General features: G+C 43.7%; 1 protein-coding gene across 3 annotated transcripts in view; it reads left to right on the forward strand.

Moving 5' to 3' along the window:
• The first annotated feature begins 713 nt into the window (after window positions 1-713).
• Window positions 714-15212, forward strand: part of MKX (mohawk homeobox) — a 57578-nt gene continuing 43079 nt past the window's right edge. For 2 of the 3 annotated variants that reach the window (XM_034760182.1, XM_034760183.1), the window contains exons 1-2: window positions 3150-3643; window positions 6527-6686. In XM_034760182.1, the coding sequence (XP_034616073.1) occupies window positions 3339-3643; window positions 6527-6686 (465 nt within the window). In that variant the 5' untranslated portion in view covers window positions 3150-3338. Of the gene's footprint in view, window positions 784-3149; window positions 3644-6526; window positions 6687-15212 lie in introns of those variants that run through there. The other variant, XM_034760184.1, reaches the window with a different exon arrangement.

Consider the following 15212-nt stretch of genomic DNA (forward strand, 5'->3'; position numbering starts at 1 on the left):
GGAAGAAATCTGATGTCTCCTTGGCTATCACTCGGCCTGTCTGTCTAAAATAACAGGTTAACCAGCCCGGCGCTCACCCGGGCAGTTGTAAGTGGGTTTCCCACCTCTGCTCCGAAGGAGTTCAGATTCCACCTGCGTAGCAAACAGCCAGGTAAACCTTGCTGGGTTACCTTGTGTATTGAAGGTGTTTGGATGGTAGCAAGCACAGGCTGGGATGAATGTGCCGGCTTTCCCCGCTTAATCTCTGCCCGACCCCTACCACAGCAGCTACCGTGTCCCCGGACGGGCTGTCAGAACTAGGACCCCTGTGGCCCAGAGGCCCCCCGGGCCCGGGAGCCAGGCGTGCAGCGCGGCGGGGCTTCGCTCCTTTGCAAGCGACGGGGGAAAGGGCGGGTTTTCCGGGGATTTTAGGAGCAAAACCAGAAGAAAATAAGGCGCAAGAGGCTGCCGCCGGGCAGGTCTTTCTGCAGCCTGACGCCGCGGAGAATCGCCGAGGAGCCCGGTAGCCTCCCCTCTGCACGGCCCCGGAAGGTGGATAGCGCAATGGGAGGATGTTCGCAGGCTGAGCTCCGCAGCTAGGAAACATGAGAAGGCTTCGGGATTCATGTTCCGGGGCCTGGCCGTGCCTGCCGCTTGGTAAATAAAGAGGAGCTGCCGCCGCGGTCGGTGTGGTCATAGCTCGGGCGGTGTGTGTAGCAAACATGTGGCGGGAGTGGGAAGGGGAGTAGGGACCCAGCTGGATTATTCCCCACCGAGCGGACTCCGCGGGCCCGCGCGCACCAGGTATTGTGTCCTCGCCGCCCGGCGGCTGGCGGGCCAGGCGCGGCTCAGCAGCTCGGCCCTGACCCGCAGCTTAGCTGCCGTGTGAGCAGGATCCCCCGCGGGAGGGACCTTCCCCCGGCTGAACCGGCCTCCTGGCGCCTGCCTAGCGAGCACGTCTCTCGGGCTAGCGCCGCGCGCACAGCCGGGCTGAGCTGAGCGCTTCCCGGGCTGCTGGAAAGGGAGAGGTGGCGGTTTCCCGGGTTTCGGTTCTCCGGTGTTGTCAGTCACGTGTGTGTGTGTGTGTGTGTGTGTGTGTGTGTGTGTGTGTGTGTGTGTGTGTGTGTGTGTGTGTGTGTGTGTGTTGTCTGATGGGGCTGACAACCGCAGGATAGTTTGCTCTGGAATGTGACTTGTCTATTGGGGAAGTAAAGCAAAATCCGTGTGTGCTGGGGAGACGGTTGTAGCTCGGGATGGACCTAGCTGTGCTGGATACATACACCTGGGAGCTGTGCCTGGGGCACCAGTGGATTATGTTAGCAAGTAATTTTGTGCCGTTAACCCCCTGGCCAATAGTTTGTGTTTAAAATCCGTGTCAGGAGAGTTGGCTTGTTCGATTCAGTTGTGTTGTTTGCTCCCTCAATGTCTGAAAACACCTCGGCTGGATCATGGAAACGCCTTTGCTTTCTGTTGGGGGTTAGGACAGGAAAGCAAATGTGATTCATCGTGGGGCCGGCACAATAAGCACGTCGGCAAATACACCCTGTGGGGGTAGAACAGATGATGGATCCTTTTACCGCGTTTAAAGGACAGTTATGGATGGCGGGGCAGAGCAGCTCCTAAAGAAGAAGCAAGGAGGAGCTGTGGAAAATCCGAAGCGGTGTAATTGTGATCTGTGTATCTGTGTGCAAACACACACTCAGAGCAGTGTGCACGTCCCAGGCCAGTGGATTCAGACATCTAGTCATATTTCACACGCAGCAGCCAAATAATGTCTGAATGGCATCCTTGCAAATATTGACAGTGGCCGTTTTAATTTCTGTGTACAGTAACTTCAACCTTTCTCCGCGCAGCAGCTCCGGGAGCAGCTGGCGAGGGCGGGCTGGCTGGGCTGCAGGTTCCCGGGGCGGGTGCAGGGGAGGCAGGAGCAGCAGCGGGAAGGGGGCTGTTCTTTGCAACACAAGAGCGGTACAGTGAGCGGGTCGCGGAGGAAGTCAATGGGCTGGGGACAGCTTTGAAAACAAACCCCAAGGCACGCGGGACTCTCCCAAACATCGTCTCAGTGGTCGGTCAAATAGGCTTTGACACCAGACAAAACATCGCCCTTCTCCGAGAACGTGTCGTTCGAGTTCATGGCGCTAAGTGGACCGGTCCGCCTGCCTGCCTGGCCCGCGAGCTGATGGATAAGCCTTGGGATTTGCAAGAAAAGGGCGCCCAGCGGCGCTACCTGCCGCAGCTCTTCCAGCTCCTTAAACAGCCCAGGCTGGCCTTAGTGCCAGAGGGGGGGTGTAATTAGCCAGAGACTGGGCCACACACCAAAGCTTGTAACCCGTTCCCTTTCCCGCCCTTGTCCTCTGGGCACTGCCATCTGGGGCGCTGGAACAATGTGTATAGTGGGGGTGGCCAGAGCTATTCAACCAAACTGTAACCCCGGTATATGATGGAAACCACTTCAAGCCAGGGGGTGCAGCAGCACCCCTAGTTCCAGCACCCATGGGTGCCATGCCCATGCTGCCTTCCCGGGGCCATGCTGGCTCTATGGCTTCAGCTGCCTCTCCACCTGATCTCCTCTTATCCTAAATCCTCGCCCCGCCCTCGCCCGGGGAGTTCGCTGGACGCGATTGCCCGTGTTTTACCCACACTCACACCGTGAATCGGGAAACACTCGTGTCCCGACAGCGTGAGGCTCCCGCGCTGTGTGTGTCCGGGCGATCGGAGCGCTCTGTCCCCCGGGCTGCGTTTGTGTTTTGAGGATCTCGGGTCCCGTTTGCAAGGGCCATTTCCCACCCTCTGGAAGGAGGGCCCCACAATCCAGCCTTTGTGAGCTCCAGATAGCGGGACACACCGCAGAGCTCCCGAGAGATGAGTTTATGGCTCCGGAGATTAGTTAGCAACGAGCCGTGCGCTCTAGTTCTTCCTCGCGAGTAACCTCTGTCTAAAAGCGAGCCTCCAGGCTTTACGGTAATTAAAACAATGTATGTCCTTATTCCCTTGGGGGGAGGAGGAGAGGGGAAGCGCCAGGCTGTTGCGACACCCTGGGGAGCCCCGCGGATGGTGAAGGCTTTTAGATAACCCTGTGGGGGAGATTTTACAGCAGGAGAAGGGATGATGGGGCAGGAATTCCAACGATAATCAGGGACACAGAACGTAGTTGTGCACACACCCACCGCACACACTCGCTCTCACACACAAAGAGCAGCTTCACAACCTGGGCAACAATTCAGACTGGACATGGAGACCTATAACGAACCGTGTGCAGCAAAAGCAGCAGCAGACAGCTCCTTCCCTGCCAAGTTCGCCTCGATGTTTTTCGTGTTTAAATAATTACTATGATATGAGTGATTTCCTCGAGTAACCCGATGCTTCTTCTTTCCAGCACAATCCGAGTCATCTGGACATCCAAGCTGCAAGTTTCCCACTTACTAGAGTCTGCTGCAACTGAAGAACCAGGCAGACTGCAGCCGACCACCAGCCCCCCCACCATGAACACCGTAGTCTTTAACAAATTCAACAGCCAAGTGCTTTTTGAGGAAAACGCCAAAGAAAGGGAAAGTAACAGCCGACCTTACCTGGGGGTCATTGACAGCCCACACCACCCCGAAGTGCACATTCCCGACAGCCCTTCAATTAAAGACAACCTCAGTCTTCGGAACAGGCGGACAGGGTATGGCCCTCTTTCTGATCACTGTAATTTGTGTTACTCTTGCAGCGCTACATAACAACAGAAGCTAGCGAAGCAGGCGCTGTGTGTGTTGAATCTAGCGGTGTCAAACGATTGTTTGACTGGTTATTGTGAATATGTTTTTTAAGCCTTAATCTCTTGAGATTCCAATTCCACAGCTATGGATAGTGGAAATTCCGGTAGTAGATAATGCAGTGTCAGTCTTATTTTACTGGAATGGGTGAAAGAGTGTACAGTACTTCTGGTTTTGGATTACTGATCTCCTACTTTTTAAAAATACAAATACAAAAAGGGGTAAAATAAGTCTTAATCCTGTTTGTTTGTTTGTTTGTTTGTTTTCAAATATTAACTCTGCAATAACAGACCAGCAATAAGGAAAGCCGCTCTATAAACAATCCTTTCTCGTGGCATTGTATTAAATCAGCCAGATAGGGCAGCTATAAAACACAAGCTCTAGGAAATGACATCTTGAGATCTTTTTAGCAAATGGAGCCTTGAGAAAGTCTAACAGTGTAAACCAAACTATCTTCAAATTTGTTTTTGTTTTAAATTTACTGGCTGAGCTAAAGAAAATAAACTTAATTTTTTGTTACAGTGTTTGCAAGAGGATTTACAAATAATTACTCTTTCATTAAAGCCCACCAAAGACCGGGAATATTGGTATTAGACACAGAGTTGTGCTAAAAATCCACCTGACGATAAAACATCAGATGTTAATGTTTGTTCTGGAACAGGTGAAAAGGGAGGTGGTGTAGGAGGAGGGAAAGTAATAAATTTTGTTAGTTTAAAAGTCTAATAAAATATACTTTGTAGTGTTGATGTGATTAATCTTTGGTTAAATTTACAAATTAAGGATTAAGGCATTAAAAGAGATAAGGAAAATGAAAACTGCCGAAGAGCTATTTTTATTGCTGAATTTCCACCTTAAAGATTGCATCAGCTCATACTTCTAACTGCATTGCTGGTTGGTAGGGCAGAGATTATGTTTCATCAAAATGTTATTACCAGCCGATTCAGACATAGATTTTAAATAAAGTATTTTAAAAGACCAGGAAACAGGCGAGAGAATCCGGAAAATATGGGAGGTAGCTGGCGAGGCCAGACAGCGACACCTTCTGACAAAGTCTGGAACTACAACACCAAAATCACATTTCTTCCTATTTCCTGTAGCAGCCGCTAACGATGTAGCAGGCATTTCATTGGGAATATATCCTGGACTGTTTTTAATCCGATTGAATTTTTGTTCTTCTGAATTTGGTTTATGGTTTCCTCTCTTTATTTCCTTAAGCATTTTTAATCTTTTAAACTAGCGTTTCACTTTTTCCTGTTTTAGTTGTTTTCAAATCCGAGATGTTAATATTTGCCTGCAAATTTGGGAAATGACACGTGTGTTTTCAAGAGAGTGATTGTCTGACCTCTTGATTTAACAAGGGTTTGTGCACCAATGAACCAGGACCTGCTTAACATCTTAAAGTTGTAGCGTAAATGGATTGTCTATCACTGGCAAATTAACTCAGTGAGATTAGCCAGATTTGTAAGTGTACATTCCCGACGTGTTGGACAGAAGAACACATTTCGGGTGGCGATAGAACAGATGTAAGCCAGGCAGGGAAGGGGTGCTGCAATATTTTCAAACGCTAAATGTGCTCAAGACAGGCTTCCTTAGATCTCGCAAACCTGCTGGAAAGGCCGATTACAAACCTACCAAAAATATTATTTGCAGATGCCGAATACCATACATCTCCTGATAACGGACGCTAAAGTTGTACCAAACACTTTGTGGAAATTCACGTTACTCAGCAATCTAATACTTCAGCGTGGCTATATGTAGCCCTTTGCCACCTCCTTTCTTTTGTGTGCTAGGAGGACATTGGGTTTTTATGGCAGGCACTAAATATTTTTATATTGCAATCTCTGTTTTGTCTGTTTTACATTCCTCCCTCCCCTCTTCGCTGTCCCAAGGTCAGCCGTCTGCTTGTGCGTCTCACTGAAACGTTTCCACAGTTTTCCTACTTCGTCGTGGAAATCTGAGGAGTTTGTTTCTTCGGACGACGTGGAGGAAACATTCAAACTGCAATATGCAGAGCACAGTAGTGGGTGTAGTAGAGTGCAATTTCTATTTTCTTGTAGGCAATTGGCCCCATGTCTTAATGCACAGACACGGAGGTTGCTGAATACATTACTTTTTAGGTGACAATCAGTATAAGTATTGTTACGTAGCGTTTTGTCATCATTCTTTGGGATTAATTTCACTCATGTTAGAAAACCATGATGAAGTGGGATGGGAGTTTTTTGCTTGTTTGTTTTGCCAGAATGTGCTGTAGAACCTTTGCTACAAATATATGGCTTGCACGTGCAGTGGCGTGCATGTGTCCCTGTGTGTTACACCCACACAAGCATACATACTTGTACAGTATGTTAATGTTCACACACAAATAAGCCATCGCGCGGGGGTGGGTTTATAGATTTTGTAGCTGCCCCGGCCCCTGTCGCTGGTTGTACTGCATAGTGCGGTGTGTGTACACACAGGTGTCTAGAGCTACAGATCAGTGGTGCGGTGTGATACGCACGTGTGCACACACACCGTGTCCTCCGCTCTCGGGCAGTGAACTCCAACTCCGGCTCCGGGGCCCCTGCGCAGCAGCGATCGCTGTGGAGCCGGGAGTAGGGTGATCAGATGTCCCGATTCTATAGGGACAGTCCCGATATTTGGGGCTTTTCCTTATATAGGCACCTATTACTCCCCACCCCGTCCCGATTTTTCACACTTGCTATCTGGTCAGCCGAGCCGGGAGGGCGCGGAGGGCGGCTGGCAGAGGACCCCCACGAGTTACTAACCGGCCGGGCCGCTCTCTCCCTGTGCAGGGCCCGGCAGAGCGGCGGGAAGGTGCGGCACAAGCGGCAGGCGCTGCAGGACATGGCCCGGCCGCTCAAGCAGTGGCTGTACAAGCACCGCGACAACCCCTACCCCACCAAGACCGAGAAGATCCTGCTGGCCCTCGGCTCCCAGATGACCCTGGTGCAGGTAACCCCGCCCCTCCCTCCCCGCGCACTGGCAGGGAAAGCAGCCAGACTCAGGGACCGGCGTCCTCCATCCCCTGGCTCTGTATAGCCGCCGGGCGGCCAGCCTCCCTCGTGTGGTGGGGTGTAAATGTAGGGCCACGTATCCCTCCCCCCAGGTGCTGACAGGGAGCTGGAGTCCTGACACCGCTTGGGTGTGACAGGATCCTTAGTATTCGGACAGTATCCGAAATATTTAACACACCGGAAGCAATACAGGCAGGTACCCCAAACCTAAGGAGGCGTGACTAAGTACTCTAGTTTGGGCGCGGTTTATATTGGACTATTTGAAAATGCGAAGTGATCACCTAATTAAAGACTCCGTTGTAAGGTGTACACACGCGGTACACGCACGTGTCACCTCAGCTGCATTTCTTGAATTTTGTGCACTGAACAAAGGGGTCACATACTCATAACACCTTTTTAAATAGAATTTCCATAGTATGGAGTGTCTCTCTCCAATATTGTGGGAATATATATAATAAGAAAACCCCCTCCGCACTATGCAACTAATTGGCTACCCCCTCTGTAACACCAGTGCTCACCTTAGTGACTGAGACAAGTGTCTCTTGCAAAGTCCGTGGCTCAGCCCACTCACACCTTGAAAGGTCTAGCTGTGGGCAGGAGAGGTCTCAGGAACAAAGAATGAGGCAAGGACTCCCGAGCAGTTCTTTAACTCATTCAGAACCAAACCATTAATACTTCCTCTCAAACAGGACTATTTCCCTACCAGGCCTGAACTTTCTAACTTCATTCATTCTGATGGTAGAACTCTTAAAACACAAGTTGCAAGAGATTCCCTTTTTTGTGAGAAAGGGGTATATTTTTTAATCATCTCATTCATAAAAGCAATTTTGCTTAGTCTTTAAAAATCATCTTAAGGCAGCGATTAAGCATGGAAGATTTTTAGCACAAAAAACAAATGTTTCAGAAAGTGACAAGTAGATGTTCATTTCCCATATGAAAATGGGATAGAATGGAAAGAGCTATCCAGTCCTAATTACGGAGATCACTACTACTAGGTATTACACCCATTACACACAAAGGGTACCTGCATCTAATGATTCTGACTTCCCCATTTTCACAAGACTGCATATACAAATTATCTTTATAAGATCTAGCAAGATATGGGAGCCTATCTGGTTTTACTTACCTGGGCAAAACTCCCACTGAAATTCATGATGGTTGTGTCAAGAGAAAGGAGTATAGGCTTGGCTCCCAAGGATTTGTAAATCTTACTTCCTTTTATTTTCTTTTTCCATCTGGCACCATCTGTTAGATGATGGAGTTACATGGTATCAACTGTGGGGTGGTATCAACTGTGGGGTGGTGCTATCTCAGGCTCTAATCCTGCGAAGACTTATACACTCTGAATGATTTTCTTGTCTGTAGTGAAACTATTCATCATGGTGCATAAAGATAAGCATGTGTGTATGTCTCTGTAGTGACCCTCAGTACTCCACTGTGTGCATTAGGTGCCATTTAGCAGATTACATCGTGTAGCAAAATATCATAAAATATTAGAAAAGTAGGAAGGAGATAGGTATCCAATATTAGTTTGCATGTTCCCTCAAAGAAGACTGTTCTATGAACCATGATTGGAAGAGGGTACCTCTTTAGTATGTGTGTGAAATGCATGCACCAGTGAATGAAACATATCTTTGTCCAAAATAATATTAACATCCTGGAAAATGCCATAACTGGAAAATATAGTTAAAACAACATATCTCATTTTTTAAAAAATAGGTATGAAAGGATCACTCTGAATTTTTAAATATGATTACATAACACTATAACTTACAACAGCTTAATATGACTATTATTGGTCTGCACCTTTTAGAACATTTCTATATTTTTACATGAGACTTAAAATATTTTCAGAATACATGTGTGGAGAAAATAGCATTTCACGTAGCTGGTATATTAGAGAAATTTCTGTTTTTCTTTAGAAGTGCCACAAATTAACTGTATAAAGCAAACTGTATTGGATTGCTATTGTTTAATATTTACATGATAGTAGCAATCACAAGCCCTAATCAGGCTCTGGCTTGTTGTGATAGATGCTGTACAAACATGGAGTGAGACATGGCCCCTGTTCCACAGAATTTATATTCTAAGTAGGATGCAGAGTAAAAGAATAATATTGAGCTAAATTAATCCCTGGCCATTGACTTCACCAGAGTTACACTGGGGTTGAATTTGACCTAGGCATTTTATGTGAAATCACATTTTAAAGAATCATGCAAACCAGTTATTATCTTAATATACAGAAGCACACGATCAAAGAGAAACTCCATCTGTTTTTCCCATAATTCAGGTGCAGTATTCTTTTAATCCAGAAGCACCATAGCATCTATATGAGAGATAAATATATATGTCTGGCATCCACAGTAATTCCTGCACCTGGAAGAATAAAACAACAGTATCTCATATATGCTTTTCAAATGCCAAAAAAGAACAAGACTGTAATCCAGATCAAAATAGTTGAACCTTGAGCATTAAACACACAGAACCAGGTTGTGATCTCAGACACACTGGTGTAAATCTGAAATAACTCCACTGAAGTCAGTGGAGTTACTTTGAATTGAGAGTGGAATAACAAAGCGCAGATTCTGAGCCATATATTTGTATCTGTTTGAAAATTTTGTTTCTCATTCCGAGAGTTGCACATTCCAGATGTATCAAACAGGGTGTTGTATAAGTGCCCTTCTAATCTAGTAATACTAAATGCCAAGACATGTAGAAGAACCATGAACCATTACGTAATGTTTTCTCCTGACTGCATTCCTTCAAATTTTCTAAACAGTCTTACATTTCATCTTAGCTTTTTTTCCAGTTCATCAATTCAGTTTCTCAGTGTTTTACAGCATCCTTTGTTATCACCTAGAATATCAGCCTATGTTCATAGTAGTCATGTTCTCACTAGTCTTTCAAGCTTATTGTCTACTGAAGCTGTTTCACCTTCAGTTGCAGACAGGCTTAGTTCACACCCTGTACTGACAATCCTATGGGAGGTCAAAAGATACTTTGAAAACCCTTGAGTTTCCACCAACAGTGTATCTAGGGAATCATCCAATTGGTTTTATTGGGTGGTATTTAGTGTTTTCCTGAATGATTACCTTGCAACAACCCTGCAGAGATTCCAAGAATGACAAATAATTCCCATACATGTAGGTGCATCTGCACTGAAGTCCAGCCCCTCTACGCTATATTCTGGACTCCAGAATATTACAGGTGGAATTGTGTTGCCAGTGTCTCCCTGCCTGCACCTGTCTGCTCCCACACATAGTGTTTGCAAGCATGGAGAAGAAACCTGTAAGAATTTACTACTTAACTTTACAGGATCAGCATTCATGCCTGCATATATTTCCTCCACAGTTGGCTGGCAGATGATGCTGAATACAGTAGCGTGACTGTCCCCAGGCTATGCCCAGTCTACATCTCGCCCACTCTCTCCAAATATGCAAACCTCCAAAACGCAGAATTTGCACAATAGGGCTTCTGCAGGATAATATGAAGCAGAAAAGGGGGTATTATTAGGATAATATCTTTCTGGCCAGATTTTGGGCCATTTTCGAGTGTCCTGCTATTTTAATTCCCTCCACTGCCTCCCCGTTTTTTTTAAATTAATTTCCATCATTTTAGTAATTCTTTGTCTGTTGGTGCTATGAAACTAAAAGGAGGTTTGTTCTATTTCCTGGTCCCTAGAAACTTAGGAAATAAAGGCAGACTTGTATGAAGAGCTGGGGTTTGGAAGGTATTATGAAGTTCCTTTATTTCTAATCACTAATAAAAAAAATACATTGGGCAAAATTCTGTGCTGATTTATACCTAAACAACCCCAGTAAAGTCAATAGGATTTCATTGGTTGTATTTGGCCTAGCAGTTCAAAACATTATACTCCCAAAATTGTGAAGGCAGAAGTCTAGAAAGCATCATACTTCTAAAAGCCATCTTACATTTTACCCCACAGATTAGACTCCAGTTTGGAATCCAGCAATTTGTTCTGTTAATTTGCCATGAATATGTTATGTTTTCATTTGCACTATTACCACAGCATTTGATTTATTTTATTTTAAATTTTGGTTTAAATATTCTTGTGAAATAAAAAAGAAAAATGACTGCATATTCTTTCCAAAAGGAAATATGAATGGCTTTATTGTTTAATAAGAAGTTATTTGCCATAGCAAGATTAATATACTGGTCATGTGCTGCTGAGGATTTAATAATATTACCGTTTACACAAGCATATCTATGACATAATTTATTTGGGGGAAAGGGATCATTTGGCTATTATCCCTCTTCTAAATCCTTGGCTCTTCTTAAGTAGAAAAGCACAATAAATTAGAATAATATTTTCAGAGGTAAAGCCAAAGGGTCAGTATTTCTTGGGTGCCTGTGTAAATACTTTTGACCATTATGGGGAATTTCTACAAGGCTGAGAAACATATTTATGGTAATTCCACCTGCTTTTTCTTGTTTATACATGAGGCTCTTGTTTTAATACTATGATGATGATTATTATTATTATGCATAATTAGGGAGACAGTAGTAACAATACTTAGTCATTGGTTGAATTCTAATGCAAATTTCTTCTCACGGTGCCTTGTAAACAAATCATTTTTTTTTTGTTTGCTAAGATTTTTCATTTACACAGAGTAATATAATTCATAACCATCTTAATGAGTGTTTGAGTGTTGTTAGTTTAGGGTACTTTCTTTTATAATAAATCCTAAATAATAGTGGTAATGATATGTGCAGACAGATTAATAGATTATAACAGGGGTCGGCAACCTTTCAGAAGTGGTGTGCTGAGTCTTAATTTATTCACTCTAATTTAAGGTTTCGCATGCCAGTAATACATTTTAAAGTTTTTAGAAGGTCTCTTTCTATAAGTCTATAATATATAACTAAACTATTGTTGTATGTAAAGTAAATAAGGTTTTTAAAATGTTTAAGAAGCTTCATTTAAAATTAAATTAAAATGCAGAGCCCCCAGACCGGTGGACAGGACCCGGGCAGTGTGAGTGCCACTGAAAATCAGCTCGCGTGCCGCCTTCGGCACGCATGCCATAGGTTGCCTACCCCTGGATTATAAAGTCAGAAGGAACCACTCTGATTATCTAGCTTGACCTCCTGTATAACACAGGCCATAGGATAACAGACTTGTTGGGACACATGACATGCAACATTTGAATGAACACATACGGATATACGATGAATTCCTGCCCCAGTTAAAGTTAGTGTCAAAACTCTCTTTGACTTTAACAGGGCCAGGATTTCACCCACCGTATTTTAGGATTCAGCATTTGTGAGCATTCTTGTCGTTCCATTCAGAATGTATATGTATAGTCATCTGAGGGGGAGTCAGTAGCTGGGGTGTATTTCTGAGGCAGGATCTGTAATACTAGACGTTTGGGAAAAGACTCTTTTGTAAATGCTGAGTTAAGATTATTTCTTAATAGTTGTATATTATTATTTAATCCTCTCATACCAGAAGGCTTAAAATATGAATATACAGTTCATTCATATTAATATGAAAAATGTTTAAAGTTGGAAAGAACGTATCCACAGTGTTTGCTGTCAGGTTTTCAATAAATTGATAGTGTAAATCACTTTAGTTAAATCTAATTGTTGTTATGCAAGAGTCACACCATTGCTGTACGGGGCACTCTGATAGCACCAAGGTGATCTGTGTAGGCCTGGCTTGACAACAATATGTTTCTCGTAGGATGCTGAGAAAATAGTCAGTTTTCTTAGGCATTGCACAAACTGTTAAAATATTCAACTGGACCCCAAATCAATCAGTCTCTATTATTGCACATATGAATCTAGAATTATACTAAATCTTGTGGAAGTCAGGTGACCAACATTTTATCTGAATGGTCTGGAATGAGTTTGTTAACTGCATTAGAAGGTGGATGGATTCCAGTACATCCCTTCTGGTTTACTATAATGATTGCTGTGTCAATATGATGAATGTAAACAAGCAGCCTTGGAGCAGAACAAAGATTACTTAGTCTTCTCTGCCAGCTACAGTTTCGGTCTCCTAACTCCTAACAGCAAATGACAGGGCTTGTAAAGCAATGAATGTGGCATTAGAGGGCTGATCCAGAGCTCACGGCACTTGCTGTGGAGCCCTGTTTTGTGTAAAATAGGATTTAAGTAAAAGCAAAGTGACAGGCTTAACGAGTCTCTACTAAGTTCTAGGTAGGAAGCTGAACCAAAATTTTACTTGTAATTAAGCAGGTAGTGTTTATTTTCCTCATAATCACCCTGAAATGGATTAGTGATCAAAATAATTAGCTAACTACTTGTATGATGTTTATATACTTTACCGCAATAGCTGGATTACAAAACTAGGCCAAATCCATCTTTGTGATCCACACTGCGGCTTTCTGATAATAGGCTGCTATCTGGTGTGTTGCCTGATCTGTTGATTAGTTATTGGGTGGTTAGATGTCAGGGTGGTTAAACACTGGAATAAATTTCCTAGGGAAATTGCCTATCTCTGGAGATATTTAAGAGTAGGTTAGATAAATGTCTATCAGGGATGGTCTAGACAGTATTTGGTCCTGCCATGAGGGCAGGGCACTGGACTCGATGACCTCTTGAGGTCCCTTCCAGTCCTAGAATCGATGAATCTATGAATCTATAATTGACTAGGTTATTGATTTAGAATCCCCAATGAACACTCTGAAATTTGGTAGGTTCTTGTCCCAAGATCAGGCTCAGTAGTATCAGAATTGCTGCTTTTGGAGCCCCATGGGCCATGGCAGTGACAACAACATTCCCAGTCAGGGAAGACTTTCTGTAACTGTAAAAGTTTTATTATTAAAATAATTAGTCCAATAAGTAAACCAATCCCAACAAGTAAAGTGATGTAATATAATATTGTCAAGGTGGCTGGCACCATCACGGGAATATACTTGGGGAGAGCTTCTAGAAGTTGAGACATATTTTAGTCTGACTCTGGCATGCCGATGATGAACTCCAAAGGCTGTACCTGAGACCAAATGTTTTATAGCCCTTGATGGTCCTCATGCATATGTATGCATAGCTGTTCCCTCGTTTACCATATCTTAACTTATTCCCCCTCATGATATTGGGGTGCCCTTATTCTATAGGTGAATATATTAATTAAGCAATGCTTATTAACATATACATCAATTGGATTACTATGGTTATCTGCATCTGAGCATCTGATAATGTTCCCTCCAAAAATATTCTAATCTGATACAAACTGCCTTCTTGTGGTCACTTACCAGCAGTTTGAAACACTTGTGACTATTACAAAACAATAAACAAAGTCCTATACCATCTTTCAGAGTAGCAGCCATGTTAGTCTATATCCGCAAAAAGAACAGGAGTACTTGTGTCACCTTAGAGACTAACAAATTTATTTGAGCATAAGCTTTCGTGGGCTACAGCCCACTTCTTCGGATGCATAGAAGGGAACATATATCTCCTCAATAAATGTTCCTTTCTATGCATCTGCAGAAGTGGGCTGTAGCCCACAAAAGCTTATGCTCAAATAAATTTGTTAGTCTCTAAGGTGCCACAAGTACTCCTGTTCTTTATACCATCTTCTGATTTAAGGTCATTGTTAGTTTACTTTCTTATGCTAACTTATTGAGTAACTACTCCTATCAGGCTGAAAGACCTTATACTTATGCTAACTGCTTAAGCTATTGTTATAGGTCTAGGCCTGTAGGTCTCTTGCATTTCTGCTATCCATTCTTTACCCCTTTATCTTATGATTGCTGATACAATTACTACATGGCTACAGGTGACTGAACATGCATTAGCTGGCTTTGCAGGGTAATAGGCCGTGCTATCATGCTGAAATCAGTGTGAATTACCTATTCTACCGCTCTCTGTGTTAGGACTCTCACAGCATAAAAATGGGGGAGGGCTTTGTGGACAATCCAGAGATCCCTCACATTCTGCTTTTCCAGTAATGATGCTTTGCATCCTTTCTGAAGAGAGCCAGTCAAAATACAATTAACCCTGGCAGAAGTAACCTGCACTCTAAAGTCCTTCTACATGATTAGTTTCTATCGAGATTTCCAAATTTCTAGAATGTAGGCAGCTTGACTCTCTTTACTTACACCAGTGTAGCTCATTGACATCAATCGAGTTTCTCCAGTTTTACACTCAGTTAAGTGAAAGTGGAATCAAAGTCAGCATTTGCCCAAATACTGCAAACATTACTATTCAAAGTCACTGTAAACACATGGGATCATGTTTGGAATGTTTGCACAACATAGGTGACTTGTCAGAGTCTATAGTATGTGTAACATGCTTTTTCACTTCATTAACACACAAAGTACTACACAATATTGCAACCCTCTCTTTTTTAGCCTCACTTCTTGGAGCCAGTGTATATCAGAAGGCACAGCACATGTGTTAAATATTTTTTGTCCATTTTGTCATATCTTACTCTTCGAAAAATATTGTTTTGGATAATTATCTATAGATCAATGTCTAG

Source organism: Trachemys scripta, chromosome 2 (genome assembly GCF_013100865.1).
Source record: "Trachemys scripta elegans isolate TJP31775 chromosome 2, CAS_Tse_1.0, whole genome shotgun sequence".
Lineage (NCBI taxonomy): Eukaryota > Metazoa > Chordata > Testudines > Emydidae > Trachemys > Trachemys scripta.